Below are 25485 nucleotides of genomic sequence, written 5' to 3'. Positions count from 1 at the left end.
AGCTGCTAGTTAGCTAGCCAATTACAGGCTAACGGGGAAAATGGCTTAGCGTGGTCCACCCACATCACATCGACAATCATATAGCTGTACTTTTTTTGTTTGTTGATACATGTGATTTACGTTTTTAGTATACCTTGCAAACCTACTTGATTCATGCAAACTCTCGTTTGTTGGATTTAGCAGGCTCATTCGAACATCTTTTGACACCAACACGGCTCAGCTCAACCGGTGCAGGTACAGCAGGTTTGTTATGTTCAGCTAACTAACCCAACGACTCTTTTGAAAATGCATCGATATAACATCAAATTATCTATTGGCTTGCATGATAAATTATATAAATGCATGTGTGTGTTTTAGAGTTATATATTATTATAAATGCATGTGTATTAAAGTTGTACTTTTGATAATTAGCTAATGACAAATAGCAAGAAGAAGCTGGACTTATCTTTTAACTGTAAATGTTGGCGGCATTCAATGAAACTGAAAGAGTGTGGGGGCTGTTTGTGCCGCTAGCCTGTAATTTGTCAGCCTTTGAGGCTTCGGTCGTTATTTAAGACATTTCTTTATTCATCATGGCGGTATTATTGGTACTAATCATGGGAACTTGCTAGTTAATTGATCTAGGCAGAAAATATATTAAACCCCCGTCTATATGGCCTTGGCTTTATTGGCAAGCAAACGTTGCTATGATCAAATTGATTAGCTATTTCCCCCCGACGATTAGCTTGTAGTTTGGTTGTTCGGATGATTTGATTACAAGCTCATCAACTGCTAATCTCACAACAGTCCAGCTAATAATGAGCCATTTTACGCAACGCGGTGACAAAACACCCCCACTGTTTTCAACCATGATCTGTACCTCGCTGAGCGTCTACCCAAGATCTGATGGTTTGTTGTTCCTTGGGCAAGCTGCTGATCGAAACATTCTCTTCCTCTCACAGACCGGGAGAAACATGGTAGTTCCGCACAGCTCCAGTGCGGTGCAACCAGCAGACAATGACTGTGCCGAGGGTCTTGTGAAGCCCTCCCAGCCGAGCTACGAGGAGGAGCAGGAGCTAGCAGGGGTGGAGTTGGAGGAGGTACGTAAGCTCCAGGAACTCATTCGAAGACTTGAGGTCCAGAATCAAACACTCCGAAACAGGGGAGGCAGTAAGAATCTACATCTCAGAGGGACCACCACAAACAACAGTAACCTCACAACCAGTACCAACATCAATGAGATAATCTCCTCCTGTGAAGGAGTGATCAACACCAACTCCTCTCTCAGGTTGGGGAGCTGTGGAACGGAACTAGGCGGCAGCAGTAGTGACTTGGAGCTATCCCCTCCTCAGGACAGCAGTAGTGACTTGGAGCTGTCCCCTCCTCAGGACAGTAGTAGCAGTGAGGATATGTCTATGTCCCAGCTCCCTGTAGTTAACCGGGAAGAGGAGGATGGTGGACTGTGTGCAGGCTTTCTGACCCTGCCGTGCGGGAACGGACCAGGACCGGCGCAGACCCAGGGGCAAAGCACAACCCCAGAGAGTCCCTCTCTGGACAGCTATGAGTCTGAGACCCTGGCGGAGAGCGACTCGGGATTGGACCAGTTGGCCCTGGATGAAGTGGATGTTCTGGACCTATGGGAGGACCTTGCAGAGGTGGATGACGAGGACAGCTGGTAGGTACCATGGTGATAGGAGAGAGAATGGCTGCGTGTGAAATTGCACCCAGTTTCCTGTTTAGCTAATGCTGTACTTTTGACTGGGGCCTCATAGGTCTCATCCAGTAGTGCACTGTGTAGCAAACAGAGTTCTCTGCACACTGTCTGGAAGGTCTTTTTATTCGCTATGCTTGGATCATAAAGGGTCTTGGTCCGCCTTCGGCGTGTCAGTGTTTTAGTCTCCTGTCCCTTCCTTTCTGCTGTACCTGCAGATACTGCACTCTGTGCTCTGTCCTGAAACAACTGTTCAGGTGAAACTTATTCCTAGTAGACATTCTGATCACTGCAGATGACCGGGGAACTCATGTAGACTAACATTCACTAGTCTGTACCCCACATGTTGGAGTGGTGACATCTGTTTACCACAGTCTCCAGGGGTCAGCTTGATGTCATACTGTGTTCACACTCAGGATGATGGAAGGCCCTATAGCCAGATGAGTCATTATGGTTCTGTTGAACCTTTCACTCCTAGAAGTAGAGAGACTATGACCGCAAATTCTTTTTTTTTTGTCATACAAAAATGTACATTTGACCTGGCATACGTCCCAGATGGCATCCTGTTCCCTGTAGTGCACTACTTTTGACCAGAGCCCTATGGGCCCTAGTGCACTAGGTAGGGAATAAGACACTGTTTGGGTTGGAGGTGGGTCTCTGCAGTGGCAGTTGGCCTGGTTTCAGTGATATGTAACAACCAGAGGAAACTGTGCAGAAAATAGGCAGATTTTATGCAGCAGAGCTAGTTGGCCACAGCAGCCTTTTGATGGAAATATCTCAGTGCTGCTTCTGCTTTGGAAATGCTTGGCTTTGTGGGCTGTATAAAATGGGCTGTGACAGGCAGTCCCTCTGATCACTGAGTCTGTGATTTGGAGAGGGAGAAAAGAGGGGGTAGTGTGGAGAGAGGGAGAGGATGGATAGTGACTGAGAGGGAGACAAATGGAAAGAGAGAGGGAGCACCTTGCTCTAGAGGGAGAGGGGCACATTGTTACCACTGGGTTAGGGGCAGCCAGCCAATGTGATTTACTCAGTGCAGTGCTGATGTGAATACCCAGAGACGGAAGGAAGCTAGAGGCTTGAGCTCAGAGCCAGAACTAGCACAGCACAGCTTGGCCTCTCAATGGTCAAGGACACATGGGTCCTATTCAATAGGCACCAAATAAAATGGACTGAAACAGGAACAACCTAAACGTGTCCAATAAGAAAGGCTTGTGTTTTCTGTTTTTAAAGCATTTTGCTACTGTGGACCTTAATACATACAGCCATAGGCCCTAATACATACAGCCATAGGCCCTAATACATCCAGCCATAGGCCCTAATACATCCAGCCATAGGCCCTAATACATACAGCCATAGGCCCTAATACATGCAGCCATAGGCCCTAATACATGCAGCCATAGGCCCTAATACATGCAGCCATAGGCCCTAATACATGCAGCCATAGGCCCTAATACATGCAGCCATAGGCCCTAATACATGCAGCCATGGGCCCTAATAGATGCAGCCATAGGAACTCCAATGACTTAACTTATTGCTTCTTGGCAAAGTTCAAAAGGACACAGGCAGTTACTTATGTGCCCCTGTTAAACTGTGATGATCCAAGGCTGCAGTCAATACAGCATTTTCCACAGCCAGAGAAGTGGAAACTAGGGATGCGCGATATATCGGTGAACATATTGGAATCGGACGATATTAGCTAAAAATGGCAACATCGGTATTGGCCGATGTCTAGTTTAACGCCCCAGTGTGCAAAACTGATGTCAAAGCTGACATGCATAGCTATATAACGTAGGTACATGACGTAATGACTTTTGCGCTAAACGTGCAACACAGCATTCCTAACCTAGCCCACAATGTCTGCTTTGTGGATCGAGCAGTCATTTGAGAAAGTAAGAACATTTAAGCAAGACAATGGAATTTATAGCCCTTGACAATCAACCGTTCTCTGTCGTGGGTGATGTTTGCTTTCGCTGACTGGTCAACCACCGGTACAAACTACCAGGTGTGCTATTTGTCAGATGCTACCGGAGTTACCCTGCTATTAGCTTCACGACATACATACTATGGAACGTGGTTTGGGTGTTTGCCTGTCTAATAAGATACAGTAGCACTGTCAATACTGTACAAGAAAGTCTGAAAACACCAGCCTCAAACTCTGTTTACAATACCGCATTGGTAATAAAGTATCATTTGTTTGACTGCAACTTCTGAGGTAGCTAGCTTTAGCTTAGTACCTAGCTAGCACCAATACAACCAGCCTGAAAACAATGACCAGTAGAACCTGAAGTCATTTTCATTATTCTTTCAATGATTTAGGAATCCTTGTGGGTAAGTATTAGCTAGGTTGCCTATTGAACTTCAGTTCATGAAAATAAATAGCTAGCCAACTACTTAACCCTGTTGACCAAAGCTAACGTTATAAGCAGCCAGCTAGCTTCATCTGGCTAGTGAGGCTCGACTGCACGGGGTTATGTGTTGTGATGCTAGCCACAATAAGGATTAGGCACAATAGTGGAATTTGCGGTTTGCCTTCAAAATAAAAGTATGTCATTGTAATGCAAATGAATACAAATAGTATTATTATGCCATTATTTTATTTTGAAGGCTAACAGCAAAGGCCACTTGTGGCTAATCCTTATTGTGGCTACCTTCACATTGATCAGTCCGACCACAATTAACCAAATTAGGGTTATTTAGGGTTATAATTAGGGTTATTTTTATGACACCTAGCTATATAGTTAGCTAGCGAACTATAGCTACTGAAACAGATGTTATTTGACTTGTATCTTTTTTGACACACAAAGACCCAAACGGGGTTCCATAGCAATCCTGGTTGAGAATGAAACGGCACAGCAAGTAAGTGGGAAAAAAAAAGGTTTTGATTATGTTTTGCTGGTAATGGGGACATGCGTAAATGCCAACAAAATAACTTTAGTGTGTGTAACCTTTTATTTAACTAGGCAAGTCAGTTAAGATCAAATTCTTATTTACAATGACAGCCCTGACGACACTGGGCCAATTGTGCGCCGTACTATAGGACTCCCAATCACAACTGGATGTGGTACAGCCTGGATTCAAACCAGAGACTGTAGTGACGCCTCTTGCACTGAGATGCAGTACCTTAGACCGCTACGTCCATGTGTGTGTGTTAACTATTTAACTGTATTAGAATGGATTAGCCACTAAAATTGTAAATATTGGATATTGGTAGCGGCCAAAAATGTCATATCGGTGCATCACTAGTGGAAACCGGGCGTTAGTTGTCTGTTTATCCCACATGCAGAGCTCCTAGTTCAGTCGCTACTCCGGGCTTCTACTACTGGCAAAGTCCTGGAAGTCAGGACCATATTTTGCATCATTCAAATGAATGTACTGTTGTTCCTGTGTGTCTGTGTCTAGTCTGGCTTCTTCTGTTGTGGAGAAGCTTGGCTTGTTTACCAGAATTTAATTAACACGATTGGATTACCTCAATGTTTGTAATGGCAGACTGCTAATTCTCAAATAATCCATTTTAATTTAATTTTCCCTCTGTACACCACAAGGTTCATCTAGGCCTGTGGGTTGTGTGTGTTTGCCAAGTCCAGGGTGTTTTTTAAAAACCCATTATGCGTTTGTTTATCCATCCCATTTTGTACAGTATTGTCCGACGCAAACAAACAGGCACCATGTTGCATTCCTGGTAGCTACTTTAGCAGCTGATCTGTGGATTAACAATCCACAGCAGCAAGGCCTTGTTCCCTCTACCACATCATTAACCAGTCTGCATGAGGCCTTGTTCTCTCTACCACATCATTACCCAGTCTGCATGAGGCCTTGTTCTCTCTACCACATCATTACCCAGTCTGCATGAGGCCTTGTTCTCTCTACCACATCATTAACCAGTCTGCATAAGGCCTTGTTCCCTCTACCACATCATTAACCAGTCTGCATGAGGCCTTGTTCCCTCTACCACATCATTAACCAGTCTGCATGAGGCACAGGAGGTTCTCACTACCACATCATTAACCAGTCTGCATGAGGCCCAGGAGGTTCTCACTACCACATCATTAACCAGTCTGCATGAGGCCCAGGAGGTTCTCACTACCACATCATTAACCAGTCTGCATGAGGCCCAGGAGGTTCTCACTACCACATCATTAACCAGTCTGCATGAGGCCCAGGAGGTTCTCACTACCACATCATTAACCAGTCTGCATGAGGCCCAGGAGGTTCTCACTACCACATCATTAAATAAATAATCCGCCCAGCCATGGACCCCCAAGCTGCTTTGGGCTGGAGTCTAGGGCTCAGGGTTACATCCCTAATGTACTATATAGGGTGCCATTTGGGCTGGGGGCCGGGTGGATGCTGTTGGAGGCTAAACTGCTTTGGGGAGGACTTAGGCAGCATGTGATCCATCATAGACCTTCTGCTACTTAAAACATTTACTGGGAGGTTTGGAGAAATCTGAGTAATCTGAGGCTTGAAGTAACCCCGCTGTGCAAGGAACCTGCCAAGAAGCGGCACACCAGCTAAGGAGCAAAAAAGTGTGCAGGTGATGGCGTGAGAGCTTTGTTTTGCCTGCAGGTGATGGCGTGAGAGCTTTGTTTTGCCTGCAGGTGATGGCGTGAGAGCTTTGTTTTGCCTGCAGGTGATGGCGTGAGAGCTTTGTTTTGCGTGCAGGTGATGGCGTGAGAGCTTTGTTTTGCCTGCAGGTGATGGCGTGAGAGCTTTGTTTTGCCTGCAGGTGATGGCGTGAGAGCTTTGTTTTGCCTGCAGGTGATGGCGTGAGAGCTTTGTTTTGCCTGCAGGTGATGGCGTGAGAGCTTTGTTTTGCGTGCAGGTGATGGCGTGAGGGCTTTGTTTTGCGTGCAGGTGATGGCGTGAGGGCTTTGTTTTGCCTGCAGGTGATGGCGTGAGAGCTTTGTTTTGCCTGCAGGTGATGGCGTGAGAGCTTTGTTTTGCCTGCAGGTGATGGCGTGAGAGCTTTGTTTTGCCTGCAGGTGATGGCGTGAGAGCTTTGTTTTGCCTGCAGGTGATGGCGTGAGAGCTTTGTTTTGCGTGCAGGTGATGGCGTGAGGGCTTTGTTTTGCGTGCAGGTGATGGCGTGAGGGCTTTGTTTTGCGTGCAGGTGATGGCGTGAGAGCTTTGTTTTGCGTGCAGGTGATGGCGTGAGGGCTTTGTTTTGCGTGCAGGTGATGGCGTGAGGGCTTTGTTTTGCGTTCAGGTGATGGCGTGAGGGCTTTGTTTTGCGTGCAGGTGATGGCGTGCAGGTGATGGCGTGAGAGCTTCGTGCCTAACGGTATCTCTATCTCTATGTAAAACCCCAAATGGTCCATTTACCAAATGATCTGCACTTAGTGCCTCTACACTTCAACTGTAGCTCTGAGTATCAAATTATCTGACTGTTAAACAACTGGCCTAGCTAACTGGGCTACTCGTTAGCATCAGCCACTGCCGGTCAGCTATCCAATTGCTGGTAAAATGTTCCAGGATCAAGTTGTCTGACTTTAGAGACCCGACTGACTACTCTAACAGCTGTCCTGTATGTGAGAGTGACATGGATAATTTCTTTCTGTGATAAGAGGTCCCAGTGGAATAGAGGGGTTGTGTTTGTCAAATGGGAAGATGAGCCCAAGTTGATTACTCAAAAACCAGTTAGCACAGCCACGTGTATGTGTCGCGGCTCAACGCATTCCGCATGTGACCCGGCTCAAACGACCTAACGGACTTGGCAGTCCCTCAACTCAAACACTCACCGCTACTTAGCTAGACTTCACATGTACTCTAGAAACGGTCAAAGCAATGCAAGACTATCAGGCCGATCACTGTTAAATATAGACATCAGTTGAGATCATCACGTGAGGTGGTTGTGTAGTAGACTAGGCATATTGTCTACAGTAGGCAAGACATGGTGTCAGCGGACAACTCCGGCAGTAGAAGGTGATGCCTGGGAGAGGACAGTACAGTAGAAGGTAATGCATGGTGATGCCTGGGAGAGGACAGTACAGTAGAAGGTAATGCATAGTGATGCCTGGGAGAGGACAGTACAGTAGGTAATGCATAGTGATGACAGTACAGCAGAAGGTAATGCATAGTGATGACAGTACAGCAGAAGGTAATGCATACCGATGACAGTACAGCAGAAGGTAATGCATAGTGATGACAGTACAGTAGAAGGTAATGCATAGGGATGGCTGGGAGAGGACAGTACAGTAGAGCCCTCATTAGGAGATGGGGCCATGCACAGGCTACTGTGGAGGGAAGGGGTCAGGGATGGACTGAACACACAGCACTGCAACTACTGTGGACTGTGAACTGTGGTTATTGCCTGGGAATATGGGATAGTCTACAATGGGCAGATCTAAATGGATCGGGATGGGCTGTGCGTGTGGTTACTGTCTAGGATTTAATAATTGGATGGGTTTTGGTTAAAAGACTGGCCTGACTGTACTTCAAGTGTACTGTGTCCTTATCCTCCCGCTACACTGTGTCCTTATCCTCCCGCTACACTGTGTCCTTATCCTCCCGCTACACTGTGTCCTTATCCTCCCCCCACACTGTGTCCTTATCCTCCCCCCACACTGTGTCCTTATCCTCCCCCCACACTGTGTCCTTATCCTCCCCCCACACTGTGTCCTTATCCTCCCCCCACACTGTGTCCTTATCCTCCCCCCACACTGTGTCCTTATCCTCCCGATACACTGTGTCCTTATCCTCCCGCCACACTGTGTCCTTAATTTAATTTAATTTTTTATTTTACCTTTATTTTACTAGGCAAGTCAGTTAAGAACAAATTCTTATTTTCAATATCAGCCTAGGAACAGTGGGTTAACTGCCTGTTCAGGGGCAGAACGACAGATTTGTACCTTGTCAGCTTATCCGCCCACTACACTGTGTCCTTATCCTCCTGCTACACTGTGTCCTTATCCTCCTGCTACACTGTGTCCTGGTCGTCCCGCTACACTGTGTCCTGGTCGTCCCGCTACACTGTGTCCTTGTCGTCCCGCTACACTGTGTCCTTGTCGTCCCGCTACACTGTGTCCTTGTCGTCCCGCTACACTGTGTCCTGGTCGTCCCGCTACACTGTGTCCTGGTCGTCCCGCTACACTGTGTCCTGGTCGTCCCGCTACACTGTGTCCTGGTCGTCCCGCTACACTGTGTCCTGGTCCTTCCGCTACACTGTGTCCTGGTCCTCCCGCTACACTGTGTCCTGGTCCTCCCGCTACACTGTGTCCTGGTCCTCCCGCCACACTGTGTCCTGGTCCTCCCGCCACACTGTGTCCTGGTCCTCCCGCCACACTGTGTCCTGGTCCTCCCGCCACACTGTGTCCTGGTCCTCCCGCCACACTGTGTCCTGGTCCTCCCGCCACACTGTGTCCTGGTCCTCCCGCCACACTGTGTCCTGGTCCTCCCGCCACACTGTGTCCTGGTCCTCCCGCCACACTGTGTCCTGGTCCTCCCGCCACACTGTGTCCTTGTCCTCCCGCCACACTGTGTCCTTGTCCTCCCGCCACACTGTGTCCTTGTCCTCCCGCCACACTGTGTCCTTGTCCTCCCGCCACACTGTGTCCTTGTCCTCCCGCCACACTGTGTCCTTGTCCTCCCGCCACAGTGTCCTTGTCCTCCCGCCACACTGTGTCCTTGTCCTCCCGCCACACTGTGTCCTTGTCCTCCCGCCACACTGTGTCCTTGTCCTCCCGCCACACGGTGTCCTTGTCCTCCCGCCACACGGTGTCCTTGTCCTCCCGCCACACGGTGTCCTTGTCCTCCCGCCACACGGTGTCCTTGTCCTCCCGCCACACGGTGTCCTTAATTTAATTTAATTTTTTATTTACCTTTATTTTACTAGGCAAGTCAGTTAAGAACAAATTCTTATTTTCAATAGCAGCCTAGGAACAGTGGGTTAACTGCCTGTTCAGGGGCAAAACGACAGATTTGTACCTTGTCAGCTTATCCGCCCGCTACACTGTGTCCTTATCCTCCTGCTACCACTGTGTCCTTATCCTCCTGCTACACTGTGTCCTTATCCTCCCCGATACACTGTGTCCTGGTCCTCCCCGCTACACTGTGTCCCGGTCCTCCCGCTACACTGTGTCCCGGTCCTCCCGCTACACTGTGTCCCGGTCCTCTCCCCGCTACACTGTGTCCCGGTCCTCCCCGCTACACTGTGTCCCCGGTCCTCCCCCGCTACACTGTGTCCCGGTCCCTCCCCGCTACACTGTGTCCCGGTCCTCCCCGCTACACTGTGTCCCGGTCCTCCCCGCTACACTGTGTCCCGGTCCTCCCCGCTACACTGTGTCCCGGTCCTCCCCGCTACACTGTGTCCCGGTCCTCCCGCTACACTGTGTCCCGGTCCTCCCCGCTACACTGTGTCCCGGTCCTCCCGCTACACTGTGTCCCAGGTCCTCCCCGCTACACTGTGTCCCGGTCCTCCCCGCTACACTGTGTCCCGGTCCTCCCCGCTACACTGTGTCCCGGTCCTCCCCCGCTACAACACTGTGTCCCGGTCCTCCCCGCTACACTGTGTCCCGGTCCTCCCCGCTACACTGTGTCCGGTCCTCCCGCTACAACTGTGTCCCGGTCCTCCCCGCTACACTGTGTCCCGGTCCTCCCCGCTACACTGTGTCCCGGTCCTCCCCGCTACACTGTGTCCCGGTCCTCCCCGCTACCACTGTGTCCGGTCCTCCCGCTACACGTGTCCCGGTCCTCCCCGCTACACTGTGTCCCGGTCCTCCCCGCTACACTGTGTCCCGGTCCTCCCCGCTACACTGTGTCCCGGTCCTCCCCGCTACACTGTGTCCCGGTCCTCCCCGCTACACTGTGTCCCGGTCCTCCCCGCTACACTGTGTCCCGGTCCTCCCCGCTACACTGTGTCCCGGTCCTCCCGCTACACTGTGTCCCGGTCCTCCCCGCTACACTGTGTCCCGGTCCTCCCCGCTTACACTGTGTCCCGGTCCTCCCCGCTACACTGTGTCCCGGTTCCTCCCCGCTACACTGTGTCCCGGTCCGTCCCCGCTACACTGTGTCCCGGTCCTCCCCGCTACACTGTGTCCCGGTTCCTCCGCCGCTACACTGTGTCCCGGTCCTTCCCCGCTACACTGGTCCCTTCCTCCCGCTACACTGTGTCCGGTCCTCCCCGCTACACTGTGTCCCGGTCCTCCCGCTACACTTGTGTCCCGTCCTCCCCGCTACACTGTGTCCGGTCCCCCCGCTACACTGTTGTCCCTGTCCTCCCGATAACTTGTCCGGTCCTCCCCGCTACACTGTGTCCCGGTCCTCCCCGCTACACTGTGTCCCGGTCCTCCCCGCTACACTGTGTCCCGGTCCTCCCCGCTACACTGTGTCCCGGTCCTCCCCGCTACACTGTGTCCCGGTCCTCCCCGCTACACTGTGTCCCGGTCCTCCCCGCTACACTGTGTCCCGGTCCTCCCCGCTACACTGTGTCCCGGTCCTCCCCGCTACACTGTGTCCTTATCCTCCCCGATACACTGTGTCCCGGTCCTCCCCGATACACTGTGTCCCGGTCCTCCCCCGCTACACTGTGTCCCGGTCCTCCCCGCTACACTGTGTCCCGGTCCTCCCCGCTACACTGTGTCCCGGTCCTCCCCGCTACACTGTGTCCCGGTCCTCCCCGCTACACTGTGTCCCGGTCCTCCCCGCTACACTGTGTCCCGGTCCTCCCCGCTACACTGTGACCCGGTCCTCCCCGCTACACTGTGTCCCGGTCCTCCCCGCTACACTGTGTCCCGGTCCTCCCCGCTACACTGTGTCCCGGTCCTCCCCGCTACACTGTGTCCCGGTCCTCCCCGCTACACTGTGTCCCGGTCCTCCCCGCTACACTGTGTCCTTATCCTCCCCGCTACACTGTGTCCCGGTCCTCCCCGCTACACTGTGTCCCGGTCCTCCCCGCTACACTGTGTCCTTATCCTCCCCGATACACTGTGTCCCGGTCCTCCCCGATACACTGTGTCCCGGTCCTCCCCGCTACACTGTGTCCCGGTCCTCCCCGCTACACTGTGTCCCGGTCCTCCCCGCTACACTGTGTCCCGGTCCTCCCCGCTACACTGTGTCCCGGTCCTCCCCGCTACACTGTGTCCCGGTCCTCCCCGCTACACTGTGTCCCGGTCCTCCCCGCTACACTGTGACCCGGTCCTCCCCGCTACACTGTGTCCCGGTCCTCCCCGCTACACTGTGTCCCGGTCCTCCCCGCTACACTGTGTCCCGTCCTCCCCGCTACACTGTGTCCCGGTCCTCCCCGCTACACTGTGTCCCGGTCCTCCCCGCTACACTGTGTCCCGGTCCTCCCGCTACACTGTGTCCCGGTCCTCCCCGCTACACTGTGTCCCGGTCCTCCCCGCTACACTGTGTCCCGGTCCTCCCCGCTACACTGTGTCCCGGTCCTCCCCGCTACACTGTGTCCTTTGGCTGTGACTTATGTTTGCAACCAAGACATGCTGCTGTATGTTGGAACAAGTTGAGTATTTTCTAGGAATAAACTCCCTGTAAACAGTAATGTTCCCTGCCTCTCTCTTCCTTACCCGCACCTACAATCCCATACCTCTTTCACTCCACGGGGAGTTGAGTATAGCAAGGTGTTGTTTCCTCCTCCAAGAGGCATATGTAACAACTAGCCTATTTCTAGTAGTAGATGATTAGTGTCATGAAGGATACTGAGTTTGTTCCTGTGTGTGTGCTTGTGTTCCACCATGGTTAAACGACGAAGGCATGCGTCTTGTAGACGTTCCCACATACTAAAGGTTATTAAATGCATACCTCACAGGCCAGCGAACCATTTTAATACTGTGTTCTTATTTCACTGTTCTGCTGTTTGCTTGGCTGCAGGCAGGCTGGATAAACAGGCTTTGAGGCTTTGCAAAATGTAAATTGCCTCTCCCTCTCTCCATCCACCGCCACCTCTTTCTCATCTGCTTCCTTTCATCACTCCCTGCCTCTTTATCTAACACATTGCTCTCCTTCTCTCTGTTTTCCATCCCCATCTGCCTGCCTCATCTCTTCTCTCTCTGTCTCTGCAGGTTGTATGTCTCCCCTATGAAGCAGGTAGTTGCCGAGCCCAGACCTGAGTCTCCTCTGAAGTGGTGCCGGAAGGTTCTGGACCACCCCAGCCCAGAGACTGAGGTGGCTTGTCGCACCCTGCTCAACCGTCTCGACCAGAGTACGCACCTACCTCGTAACCTTTTATAATTACCTTACGATGACTATATAACAACCCTAAAGTAACTATAGTAACCTTACACTAACCATGTACAATAACCTTTATAGTAATCCTATAATAACGTAATAATAATCATACATTTTGATAGCTATTAACATAAACATAATTAACCTTACAATAACATGACTGTATAGGAATCCTTCCATACAGTAACCTTGTAATAACCAACAGCCTGCCCTACACCCAATAACCTCACAACAAGCAATAAACGAATATAGAAAATTGAGTTTGTCACTGACCACCAGTGAATGCAGTCATAGCGCAGTATCTGGTAACAACCAGTATGGCCTGCTATCCAATAACTGTTATGACTAGAACTACTGTTCCCTGAAGGAGGGAAACTAAGTACACCATACTATGGGGAGTTGCACTCTCACCACTTCAGTCGAAGGATTTACAATCACTCCTGACATGGTCAATGAAGTCTGCGCCTCGCTGGAAGCCCCGCGGTCCACATGAGGCTCGGATTCATTCCTTCAATTTCATACCGCTCTTCACCGAGCCCAGGAACAGGCGGTGTAGGGCCAATGTTGTTTCCTGTCCTTCAGGGAACAGTAGTTCGTCATAACGTTACGTTGCCTTTGTCAGTCAACCACATACTATGGGGAAGTTTAATCATGCCCCAAATCGACCCCAATGGATACTAAGTTAAATGGCCCATAGCAGACCACCCAGACCTGACCGCATTCGATGCGGCAGTCTGGGTATTGCGTGCTACCGGTTGACTTTCCCCTGTCCCAGCAGTCAGCACCCTGTGGACCTCACTGGGAGCTGTAACAACCTAGAAAACCCCACAAAAAGTGTGTGGTGATGCCCAACTCGCCGTGGCAGAAATATCTCCTATAGTCAACCCGTGAAAAGACGCTACCAGACCCCTGGTGGAGTTGGCACTAGGTAACCCTTGCTGCTATATGCCAGGGAGATGCAATCCAGTGGGCGAGACCTATACTATGGGGAAGTTTAATCATGCCCCAAGTCGACATCAGTGTCCGACGAGGCTGGTTTTCTTTTTGTAATCCGTGATTGACTGTAGACGCTGCCACATATGTCTTGTGTCTGAGCCATTGAATTGCAACTTTTCTTTGTCTCTATACTGACGCTTAGCTAGTTAGTTAATCTTGCAGAGTGAATAGCTACACTGTTTGTATTCGGGCATGTTTCCGGTCGCCTTGCCATGATTAAAATCAGTGGTTCGCGCTTTCAGTTTTGCGTGAAGGCTGCCATCAATCCACGGTTTTTGGTTGGGAAGGTTTTAATAGTCACCGTGGGTACAACATCACCGATGCACTTGCTAATAAACTCACTCAACAGATCAGCATCCGACAAGCGACAGCGCTTGTTAGGGATCGTAGGATTTGCATTAGCCACCCCCTTTTAGCCAACGGTGCTAGGTAGTCAGCTAGCTTGCTATCCACCGGAGGCGTGTGCAGCAGTCCTGCCCCCTCCATCCCTTCCAGATCCTGAAGGGGCCACACCCATGCAGCATCATCATAGCTGAATGCGGGTTGGACCAGGTTTATGAACGATATGTTGGATACTAGGTTTTCTCTCGTTACTCCCATAACTGTCCCGTTACCTGAGAAACCGCCAGCCGAACGTGGGCCTTGTATCTAACCAGCCACCTCACGATCTCCCTGTTGGAATGCTAGTTCCACACAGCCCCAAGTCTCTCTCCGCTTCCGCCACCTCGGTCCCAGCCGAGGTACCGGTATCCAGGAAAGAGAAGTTGCCATCGGTAACTCCAAGTTTCCTCGAGTGCTACATATCTTTCCAGGGAGTGTGGATGCATTACATGGCAATATGCACACAGAATAGTTTGAGCCTATGGCCCTGGTCAAAAGTAGTGCACTTAACAGGGAATAGGGTGCTATATGGGACACAGACGATGGCAAAGGTGTTGACCGAGCAATTGTCATGGTCAATTTCAGTGGAACTTTGCTACAGTTTATCTATCCTCCCAACCCTCTCTAGTCTTGTTGACTGCTCGTTTTGTGTGTAGGGCTCTAAAATGAGCTGAACTATTTTGTACGGAAGGAAGTCTAGAGAGGACATTATAATATATATTGTTTTTTAAATAAAATAGCGATCACAAGATAATTTTCTGGTGATCCAAGACGTAACAAAAGTTGTTTTGTTGATCATGAGAAATTCTATACAAAAGGATTGGTTGTATTGGGGATAGATTGACCACAGCTGGAGCTTTGTTAAGAAGGCCCAGGTCTATGCATCAGCACATGGCTACTTATGGTATATGTGGTCTAATCAATCATATGTGGTCTTTGATATTTATAGAGTCTGACTGCTTCTGGTGCACTGATACTGCTGTCAACTTGTCCTCAAATACATCCACCCCTAATGTAGACAGTATCTCGTAATCTTGACAAAACAATTTTATGATGAATTACCTTGCCCTGGGTCAGAGTCTTATAGCACCAGAACACAGCTGTCTGTTAGGCCATAAAACTACCCACTTTAGAAGGGAAATGTTGACATGCACACCACTGTGCTACTTTCATGTGTGATACAGGAGACTACGGCTCCAGAGTTTACTCCTACACTCACTGTATTACATCACCTGCCCACTGGCAGTGGGAGAATCTAGAAAGTCATTCACTAGGCTATAACCTACCCCGTAGTTATGAGTCATGTTATAGAAGTGTGATAGTGGACAGTTTCACCCTGCTAAACTTGTGTTGTTGTGGCCCATTGGCTCAATGACTGACCGAGCCAATGGCAAACAGTGAATAGCAAACAATACTGCTTCCTGGATGAAATAAAACATAAGAACCAGTGCCTTAGGAATAATGACCTGCCATAGCCTCATTGCTACCTCTCAGCCTATAAGGGTGATCCAAGATCAGTTACACCCCTCCCAAACTTGTGTTGTGGCCCATTTGGCAGCTGCAATGAGTCTGAATGGAGGTAGTAGCCGACAATGTTTCTGTGTGAAGTCAGTGAAAATATAGACGCCAATGGGGCCGACTAGAATGTAGGTAGTGTCAAACAGTGTATATCAGCAAACAATGACACTTGATGAAGTAAGAGAACATTATATAGAACCCATTGCCCTAGGAATGAATGTCCTGTCACAGCCTCCATTGTTAGCTCTTATGTAAGTATTGATTTAGGACAGTAAGTTCTAAAAAGCTGTTGGAAAACTAATGCCTCTAGTCTCACAGCTCAAATTGAACCAGCCACGGCCATTTAGAAACTCAAAGTTGTACTTTCTCTCTGATCAGGAATGACTTTTTAAAAGGTTCTTGTTCACTTCAGACTCTGTATCTAAAGAACCGGTAAAGGAATCCTGAACACACACTCTCCCACCCCAAGGTTGTTTTTTTGCATACAAGGCACGGATGTTGGCCAAAAAAGTCTTAACACGCTCTAGTGAAGTAAACACTCTTTTGGCACGATACAGGCTGCCTTAAACTGTGCCTTTGACTCTGTTTTATGTAACTGTGAGTCTCCTCCTGTGTTCCTTTTTAGCATCTCGCTGGAGGAACATCTACAGCAGCTCTGGTCAGATGGGGGAGGCTGGCTCCTCTGGCTCTGGGCTCCTCTCTCCTGGGTACCACAGCAAATCTACTAACAAAAGCCTACTGGCCAGTGGTGGCTCAGGTATGCATGATTTTAATACACCACATGCTTTATATTCAGCTCCTCTCTGGGTTTTTTGTGTTTGTGGAACTCAAGATAAAGTAATATCAGATTTTTTAAAACTTGAATTCTCAAACTTTTCCTGTTGGGAAAACAATAGCCCATGTATAAACATTTGAACTTCTCAATGTGTGGGTGGTGCTATATAAACCAACACAATGCTTATGTTATGAACACAGACTGTAAATAACACTCCTTTTGAATGAAGGGTGTGACTGTTTTGCTTGCTGGTGACCCCTCCTAATCCCACATCTGTTACATAACCAAACACCCTGGATGCTGTTGTTGCCTCTCTCTGTCAGTTTGAATGAAGGGTGTGACTGTTTTGCTTGCTGGTGACCCCTCCTAATCCCACATCTGTTACATAACCAAACACCCTGGATGCTGTTGTTGCCTCTCTCTGTCAGTTTGAATGAAGGGTGTGACTGTTTTGCTTGCTGGTGACCCCTCCTAATCCCACATCTGTTACATAACCAAACACCCTGGATGCTGTTGTTGCCTCTCTCTGTCAGTTTGAATGAAGGGTGTGACTGTTTTGCTTGCTGGTGACCCCTCCTAATCCCACATCTGTTACATAACCAAACACCCTGGATGCTGTTGTTGCCTCTCTCTGTCAGTTTGAATGAAGGGTGTGACTGTTTTGCTTGCTGGTGACCCCTCCTAATCCCACATCTGTTACATAACCAAACACCCTGGATGCTGTTGTTGCCTCTCTCTGTCAGTTTGAATGAAGGGTGTGACTGTTTTGCTTGCTGGTGACCCCTCCTAATCCCACATCTGTTACATAACCAAACACCCTGGATGCTGTTGTTGCCTCTCTCTGTCAGTTTGAATGAAGGGTGTGACTGTTTTGCTTGCTGGTGACCCCTCCTAATCCCACATCTGTTACATAACCAAACACCCTGGATGCTGTTGTTGCCTCTCTCTGTCAGTTTGAATGAAGGGTGTGACTGTTTTGCTTGCTGGTGACCCCTCCTAATCCCACATCTGTTACATAACCAAACACCCTGGATGCTGTTGTTGCCTCTCTCTGTCAGTTTGAATGAAGGGTGTGACTGTTTTGCTTGCTGGTGACCCCTCCTAATCCCACATCTGTTACATAACCAAACACCCTGGATGCTGTTGTTGCCTCTCTCTGTCAGTTTGAATGAAGGGTGTGTGTGTTCCAGTTTGGGGGGGGTCAGACGATGGCCCTGCTGATGCCTAGTAGACACCTCATGCTTCCAGCTATCCTCAGAACTGTGTCTAGACTAATCCAGTAGGACAGACAGTGAAGTCAGGACTTCTAAAATATCTCCTCTCATAATGCACACCTGATCCAGAAACATTGTTACTGGACCAGCCCTCAGTCTATGATTGGAGAGTAATACAGCTAGACTACTGTATAGCTTGGTATGGATAATGTATAGTTGCATGTCCTTTCCTTGCATGGTTTTCAGGTTGTATTATAGTCCTTATTTTTATCTCAAGGGGAAGTTGTGTGTGTCTCAACTGTGGTGGATTCTGAAGTTGTGTGTGTGTGATCTAAATCACGGTTGTGTTATTGTAATTTCAGGCTACGTGAGTGTGCACTCTGCTCTGAGTTCCCAGTCTTCTGTAGACAGTGAGCTGAGTACCTCAGACGACTCCATCACCATGGGTTACAAGCTACAGGACCTCACTGACGTCCAGATCATGGCCCGCCTACAGGAAGAGAGTGAGTGATGTTGTCTAGAATAATGACTCCCGTGATCATGCGTTACAGGAAGAGGAAGTGGTGTTGTCTAGAATAATGACTCCCGTGATCATGTGTTACAGGAAGAGGGAGTGGTCTAGAATACTGTGTTACCAAAGTCTAAAGGGTTACATCATTGTTATTGTCAATATGCTGAGAATATAGTAGACTGAGAATATGCTGACTCTTTGTGGTAGTGCGTGCTTAGGGCAGGACTGTGTTTGTAATGTGTGGGTGGGTGTGTCCATGTCTTTCAGGGTTATTGTCCATGTAGATACTAGATATACACTTAAGTGATAGTGCCTGAGAAGCCCATGTTACCCATGCCAATATATCCTCCAAACACTGGCTTCGAGGGCATTATCGCCTTTATACAACAGGTTACCAACACATTACAATAATGATTGACATTTTCATTCAACTTTAAAAGTGATGAATTTATTCATACAATTTCATCCTCCCACAAGATATAGTCCTGACGCACAGCTAGGGTTGCTAGCTAGCTATCTAAGGCTAATGTACAGTCACATCAAACAGTGCAGCCAGAATAACAACAAAGTAGCTGCATTTGTTTGTTCTCCAGTGCCATTTATGTGGATACATCCCATAACATGTTAGCTAATGATGCACAAATTCACTTGGTATAGAAAAATGTGCTCTCTCGTCAGGACACTGTTGTACGAGAGCTAGTCAACAACACAGCTAACACAGTCACTTCAAACTGAAGCTGGACACTGTTGTACGAGAGCTAGTCAACAACACAGCTAACACAGTCACTTCAAACTGAAGCTGGACACTGTTGTACGAGAGCTAGTCAACAACACAGCTAACACAGTCACTTCAAACTGAAGCTGGACACTGTTGTACGAGAGCTAGTCAACAACACAGCTAACACAGTCACTTCAAACTGAAGCTGGACACTGTTGTACGAGAGCTAGTCAACAACACAGCTAACACAGTCACTTCAAACTGAAGCTGGACACTGTTGTACGAGAGCTAGTCAACAACACAGCTAACACAGTCACTTCAAACTGACGCTGGAAAGACTGCAAACTAGCTGCACTTCCTTTCGTTTGACCTGTTTTCTATTGATAGTTCTTTGTATACAGTGTTCAGACCCACTGACTTTTTCCACATTTTGTTATGTTACAGCCTTATTCTAAATCCTAAACAATCTACACAATACCTCATAATGACACATTTATTTACATAAATATTCAGACCCTTTGCTATGCCCTGCCTTTTCTAAAGTCCTCGAAAGCCAAGTTAATAAACAGATCACCGACCATTTTGAAACCCACCGTTCCTTCTCCACTGTGCAATCTGGTTTCCGAGCTGGACATGGGTGCACCTCAGTCACGCTCAAGGTCCTAAACGATATCATAACAACCATCGATAAAAGACAGTACTGTGCAGCCGTCTTCATCGACCTGGCCAAGGCTTTCGACTCTGTCAATCACCGCATTCTTATTGGCAGACTCAACAGCCTTGGTTTCTCAAATGATTGCCTCGCCTGGTTCACCAACTACTTCTCAGACAGAGTTCAGTGTGTCAAATTGGAGGGCCTGTTGTCCGGACATCTGGCAATCTCTATGGGGGTGCCACAGGGCTCAATTATCGGGCCGGCTCTTCTCTGTATATATCAAGGATGTCGCTCTTGCTGCGGGTGATTCCCTGGTTGGCAACCAACTTTACGGTGCATTACCACAACCAACAGTTCATCTTTCAATCACCCACGTGGGTATATGCTCCTAAAAACCGCTCTTGCTGCGGGTCATTCTTTGATCCATTTCTACACAGATGACACCATTCTGTATACATCTGGCCCTTTGGACACTGTTAACAAACCTCAAAATGAGCTTCAACACCATGCAACACTCCTTCCGTGGCCTCAAACTGCTTTTAAATACTAGTAAAACTAAGTGCTTGCTCTTCAACCGATCGCTGCCCGCATCCTCCTGCCCGACTAGCATCACTACTCTGGATTTTTCTGACCTAGAATATGTGGACAACTACAAATTCTGTGTCTGGTTAGACTGTAAACTTTCCTTCTAGACTCACATTAAGCATCTCCGATCCAAAATTAAATCTAGAATCGGCTTCATATTTCGCAACAAAGCTTCCTTCACTCACGCTGCCAAACATACCCTCATAAAACTGACTATCCTACCGATCCTTGACTTCGGCGATGTCATTTACAAAATAGCCCCCAACACTCTACTCAGAAAACTGGATGTAGTCTATCACAGTGCCATCTGTTTTGTCACCAAAGCCCCATATACATATCCAGAACACTTGAACATCTTGGCCATGTTCTGTTATAATCTCTACCCGGCACAGAGCCTGGTTTCTTCCTAGGTTTTGGCCTTTCTAGGGAGTTTTTCCTAGCCACCGTGCTTCTACACCTGCATTGCTTGCTGTTTGGGGTTTTAGGCTGGGTTTCTGTACAGCACTTTGAGATATCAGCTGATGTACGAAGGGCTATATAAATACATTTTATTTGATATACTACCCACCACTGCGACCTGTATGCTCTCGTTGGCTGGCCCTCGCTACATATCCATTGCCAAACCCACTGGCTCCAGGTCATCTATATGTCTTTGCTAGGTAAAGCCCGCCTTATCTCAGCTCACTGGTCACCATAGCAACACCCACCCATAGCATGCGCTCCAGCAGGTATATTGCACTGGTCATCCCCAAAGCCAACTCTCCCTTTGGCTGCCTTTCCTTCCAGTTCTCTGCTGCCAATGACTTGAACGAATTGCAAAAATCACTGAAGCTGGAAACTCATATCTCCCTCTAACTTCAAGCATCAGCTGTCTGAGCAGCTTAGTGATCACTGTACCTGTACACAGCCAATCTGTAAATAACACACCCGACTACCTCATCCCCATATTATTACTTATCCTCTTGCTATTTTGCACCCCAGTATCTCTACTTGCACATCATCTGCACATCCATCACACCAGTATTAATGTTAAATTGTAATTATTTTTGCCTCTATGGCCTATTTCTTGCCTACCTCCCTACTCTTCTACATTTGCACATAGAACTTTCTATTTTTCTGTTGTGTTTTGACTGTACGTTTGTTTGTAACTCTGTGTCGAACTGCTTTGCTTAATCTTGGCCAGGTCGCAGTTGTAAATGAGAACTTGTTCTCAACTGGCCGACCTGGTTAAATAAAGGTGAAATAAAAAATAAAATTCTTAAATGGAAGAAGTTTGGAACCACAAACTCTTCCTAGAGCTGGCCACCCAGCCAAACTGAGCAATCGGGGGAGAAGGGCCTTGGTCAGGGAGGTGATAAAATACAGTAGACCCTTGTTCTTTCATGTGTATGTCCTCACCTGTGGCAGCGTCCAGGGTCTGTAACTCTCTCCCCTCTCAGGTCTGAGACAGGACTATGCCTCCAGCTCTGCCTCAGTGTCTCGTCGTAGTTCCTCTGCCTCCCTCCAGTCTCTACGTCGGGGTGGGACCTACAGCGACCAGGAGTTTGATACCTACAGCCTGGAGGATGAGGAGGATGAGTGCTGCTCTCTGCCCCAGCGACGCCTCCGCTACTCCCCCTCTCCCCTGAGCTCGCCCCGCTGCCTCTCCCCCTCCACGGGTTTGCAGGGCCAGGCAGAGTACAGCAGGCTGGGGGCCCCCCGACAACGTGTTCCACGGCGATCGCTACAGGGGCCTGGGCCCGAGCTGCTAAAGTTCGCCAAGACCGAGGGTAGGAGACTGGAGAGGAGTGTTCCTGTATCGCACACAAACCGAACACATAGCAGTACACAGTCAGAACTACAGGGAATTCAGTTAATGTACTCTATTGTTTGAAGACGTGACTTATAAATGGATTAGTGCTATAGAACAGTGTTTCCCAAACTCTGTCCTTGGGCCACCCCCCCCTAGTTTTTTGTCCTAGTCCTACACAGCTATTTCAAGTAACCAACTCGTGAAGATTTTTTTTAAAACTTGAATTAGCTGTGTAGTGCTAGGGCAAAACCCAAAATACGCACCATGGGAGGGCCCAAGGACCAACTTTGACAGATCCTGCTATAGAATGCAGTTTCAGTTTGGTCTTTCTCCAACTTTAGCCATTTGTGTGTGGTTCCAGAAGAGGTGAGGCACAGCATGCCTAACCTGGCCCCCCGTACCAGCCTGCGTTCCCTGGAGGCGGTTAGGAACAGTCGCAGCATGGAGGCTAACCTCCAGAGCTCTGGTAACCGTATATCCCACCTGCCCCACTCCCCCCTCCTCAGGTAACCCTTACCTACACCTGCCCCACTCCCCCCTCCTCAGGTAACCCTTACCTACACCTGCCCCACTCCCCCCTCCTCAGGTAACCCTTACCTACACCTGCCCCACTCCCCCCTCCTCAGGTAACCCTTACCTACACCTGCCCCACTCCCCCCTCCTCAGGTAACCCTTACCTACACCTGCCCCACTCCCCCCTCCTCAGGTAACCCTTACCTACACCTGCCCCACTCCCCCCTCCTCAGGTAACCCTTACCTACACCTGCCCCACTCCCCCCTCCTCAGGTAACCCTTACCTACACCTGCCCCACTCCCCCCTCCTCAGGTAACCCTTACCTACACCTGCCCCACTCCCCCCTCCTCAGGTAACCCTTAACCTACACCTGCCCCACTCCCCCCTTAACCTACACCTGCCCCACTCCTCAGGTAACCCTTACCCTACACCTGACCCACTCCTCAGGTAACCCTTACCCTACACCTGACCCACTCCTCATCGTAACCCTTACCCTACACCTGCCCCACTCCCCCCTCCTCAGGTAACCATTGTCCGTCTACCCCACAGCAGATAAATCAGACCTGCTCACAACTTCACCTCAGTTCCACTAATATTATTCTGGGTACAGGCATCTAGTCTACAACTCCTCCCTCAGTACTGTCCCTCCCTCCCTGGTTATACACCTCAGTTCCACTAATATTCCTCTGGGTACAGGCATCTAGTCTACAACTCCTCCCTCAGTACTGTCCCTCCCTCCCTGGTTATACACCTCAGTTCCACTAATATTCCTCTGGGTAAAAGCATCTAGTCTACAACTTTTTGCTGCCACAATTCCTGATGTCATGTATACAGAGAATGTGCTCTTCTCTCATGTATACATTCATGTATACACATTCATTATTATTATTATCCTGTCATCAGAGCAGTGGCATATGAACATGAAATCAGTGAAGGACCACATGTAAACTTTTTGAGTGTACTACTCTGCAGTGTGTGGATAGTGCTCTCCTAAACCCATCTTGTCATGCCCATCACCCCCAGGTATGTCATCCGGTCAGATGCGAGGCAGTGGCCAGTCCCATCTGTCCATGCGGGTCCCTGTCAAAGCCATGGGCTCCATGCCGGGGGCCCGCCAGCCCTACAGGGGCCTGCCTGTAGTCCAGAGTGGACCCAATGGCGGGGTACGGAGGGTCCAGTCCACAGGGCCTGCCAATGGGGGAGCCTACCCAGCTGGGAGAGCCTCTACTGGGGGTGGGAGGCAAGCAGCAGCCCCATCCTCAAGGAGTAGACTGGCCCATCCACATAGAAGGTGATTATTTGCTTGCTTTAGAAATACACATTCATTATTATGACTTGGGATCATTACTCAAAGTGAGTTGATACGAGTGTGAATTTCAATAGTCATTCCGTTGGTTAAACGTGATTACTCCTTATCAGTGGAGGGCACAAACCGTTTGAATGGCTCTCTTACAAGTATCAAGACTTATGTCGTTGTTGTCTTTGTTCGTTAGGTCTATGGGGATGACTAGAACGAATGGCCCAATCTCAAATGAGTCGTGGCGAGACGGCTGCTACTGAGGCAACAAGGAAACTTCCTCCACCTCTCTCCTTTACCTCACGTTTTTATATAAACACCAACCTAATTGCCTCTGAACGTACCCCTGTAGGCAACACCAACTTACTTGTCTCTGACCATACCGCTGGCCTATGAACAAACCTCTGTAGGCTGGACCACTGTAGATGAACAGAGCTTCCCTTGCATGCAGAACCCGATCACCCCACGGATACACTGGAGACAGGACCTGGACAGAGCTTCCCTGGCATGGAGAACCTTCTCACCCCACGGATACACTGGAGACGGTACCTGGACAGAGCTTCCCTGGCATGGAGAACCTTCTCACCCCACGGATACACAGGAGACGGTACCTGGACAGAGCTTCCCTGGCATGGAGAACCTTCTCACCCCACGGATACACAGGAGACGGTACCTGGACAGAGATTCCCTGGCATGGAGAACCTTCTTACCCCACGAATACACTGGAGATGGGACCTAGACAGAGCTTCCCTGGCATGGAGAACCTTCTTACCCCACGGATACACTGGAGACGGGACCTAGACAGAGCTTCCAGAGTACAGAAGATGTTGTTTTATAACATTCCAATTCGAGTCTATATTTTATGATAGTTGAGAGAAGACAAAGGGTTGTTAATTTGTTTACGTTCTGTAGATTTACAAATGATTGAAGACTTTGGATGGATTGTTTGTTCCATTGTGTGTGAAGTTGAACTTGATATTTAAGGTGATCACATCTGTTACTTGGGTGTTGCATGATGTTTTTGTTTCGTTTTTTTCTTTTCTGAGGACAAAGAAATGAGTTAGTTATAAATAATAAGTCTGTTCTTCCAAGGAACAACCCTCATGTTGATGCGTGTGGGAAGTTTTTTTTAAATGTTTGTGGGATTGGTTGTGATTCCTGTATAATTGTGTTTTGCCGACTAATGCAACAGCTCTGGACCACACTGCCCTTCCATCAAGACCCCCCTTAAGAACATTAAAAAACAGTTATGAAAAGTTATCGTTGGGATAAGTTCGTTGTGCCAAGGTGCATATCTGTTGCTGCAGCATTGTTTCTACAACTCCAACAAACTACTACTTGTAGATGAGATACTGTATACATTGATTTACCACAGTTGTTTTTACTGCATATCGGTTGGTGAATCTGAGTGTTGGGTTTATTAATACCGCTGAACTAATAAAACAAACTGACGCACGAAGTAAAGGCCTTTATGCTCTTTCTAAGAGACAACCAGCTATGCACCCTCATGCGGAGTGCCTCTGAAAATTAGGAACTGTAATGAAAATGAAGAATAAAACCTACCCAGAACTTGAATATTTACTCTGCTGCTTGTGTAGATGCTCTTCCTCTGCATGCACTAGATATTGATGTGCTGTAGGCTGGAACATTCTGGTAAA

General features: G+C 48.8%; 1 protein-coding gene across 4 annotated transcripts; it reads left to right on the top strand.

The window, feature by feature from the left end:
• Positions 1-25402, top strand: LOC109904954 (SLAIN motif-containing protein-like). Of its 4 annotated transcripts, none has more exons than XM_031789667.1 (9): positions 1-234; positions 942-1654; positions 12706-12845; positions 16392-16523; positions 18118-18258; positions 21664-21993; positions 22381-22482; positions 23554-23821; positions 24024-25402. In XM_031789667.1, the coding sequence occupies exons 2-9, from the start codon at positions 954-956 to the stop codon at positions 24088-24090; spliced, it is 1881 nt and encodes a 626-aa protein (XP_031645527.1). In that variant the 5' UTR covers positions 1-234; positions 942-953; the 3' UTR covers positions 24091-25402. The 4 variants fall into 4 exon arrangements, with proteins under 4 accessions (XP_031645527.1, XP_020357633.1, XP_020357634.1 ...); XM_020502044.2 differs by having other exon boundaries at positions 22378-22482; XM_020502045.2 differs by having other exon boundaries at positions 1-243.
• Positions 25403-25485: the final 83 nt, after the last annotated feature.

This window comes from Oncorhynchus kisutch, linkage group LG15 (genome assembly GCF_002021735.2).
Source record: "Oncorhynchus kisutch isolate 150728-3 linkage group LG15, Okis_V2, whole genome shotgun sequence".
Taxonomy (NCBI): domain Eukaryota; kingdom Metazoa; phylum Chordata; class Actinopteri; order Salmoniformes; family Salmonidae; genus Oncorhynchus; species Oncorhynchus kisutch.
Note: the sequence above shows the minus strand (reverse complement) of the source record. Positions and strands in the feature narration are given on the sequence as shown.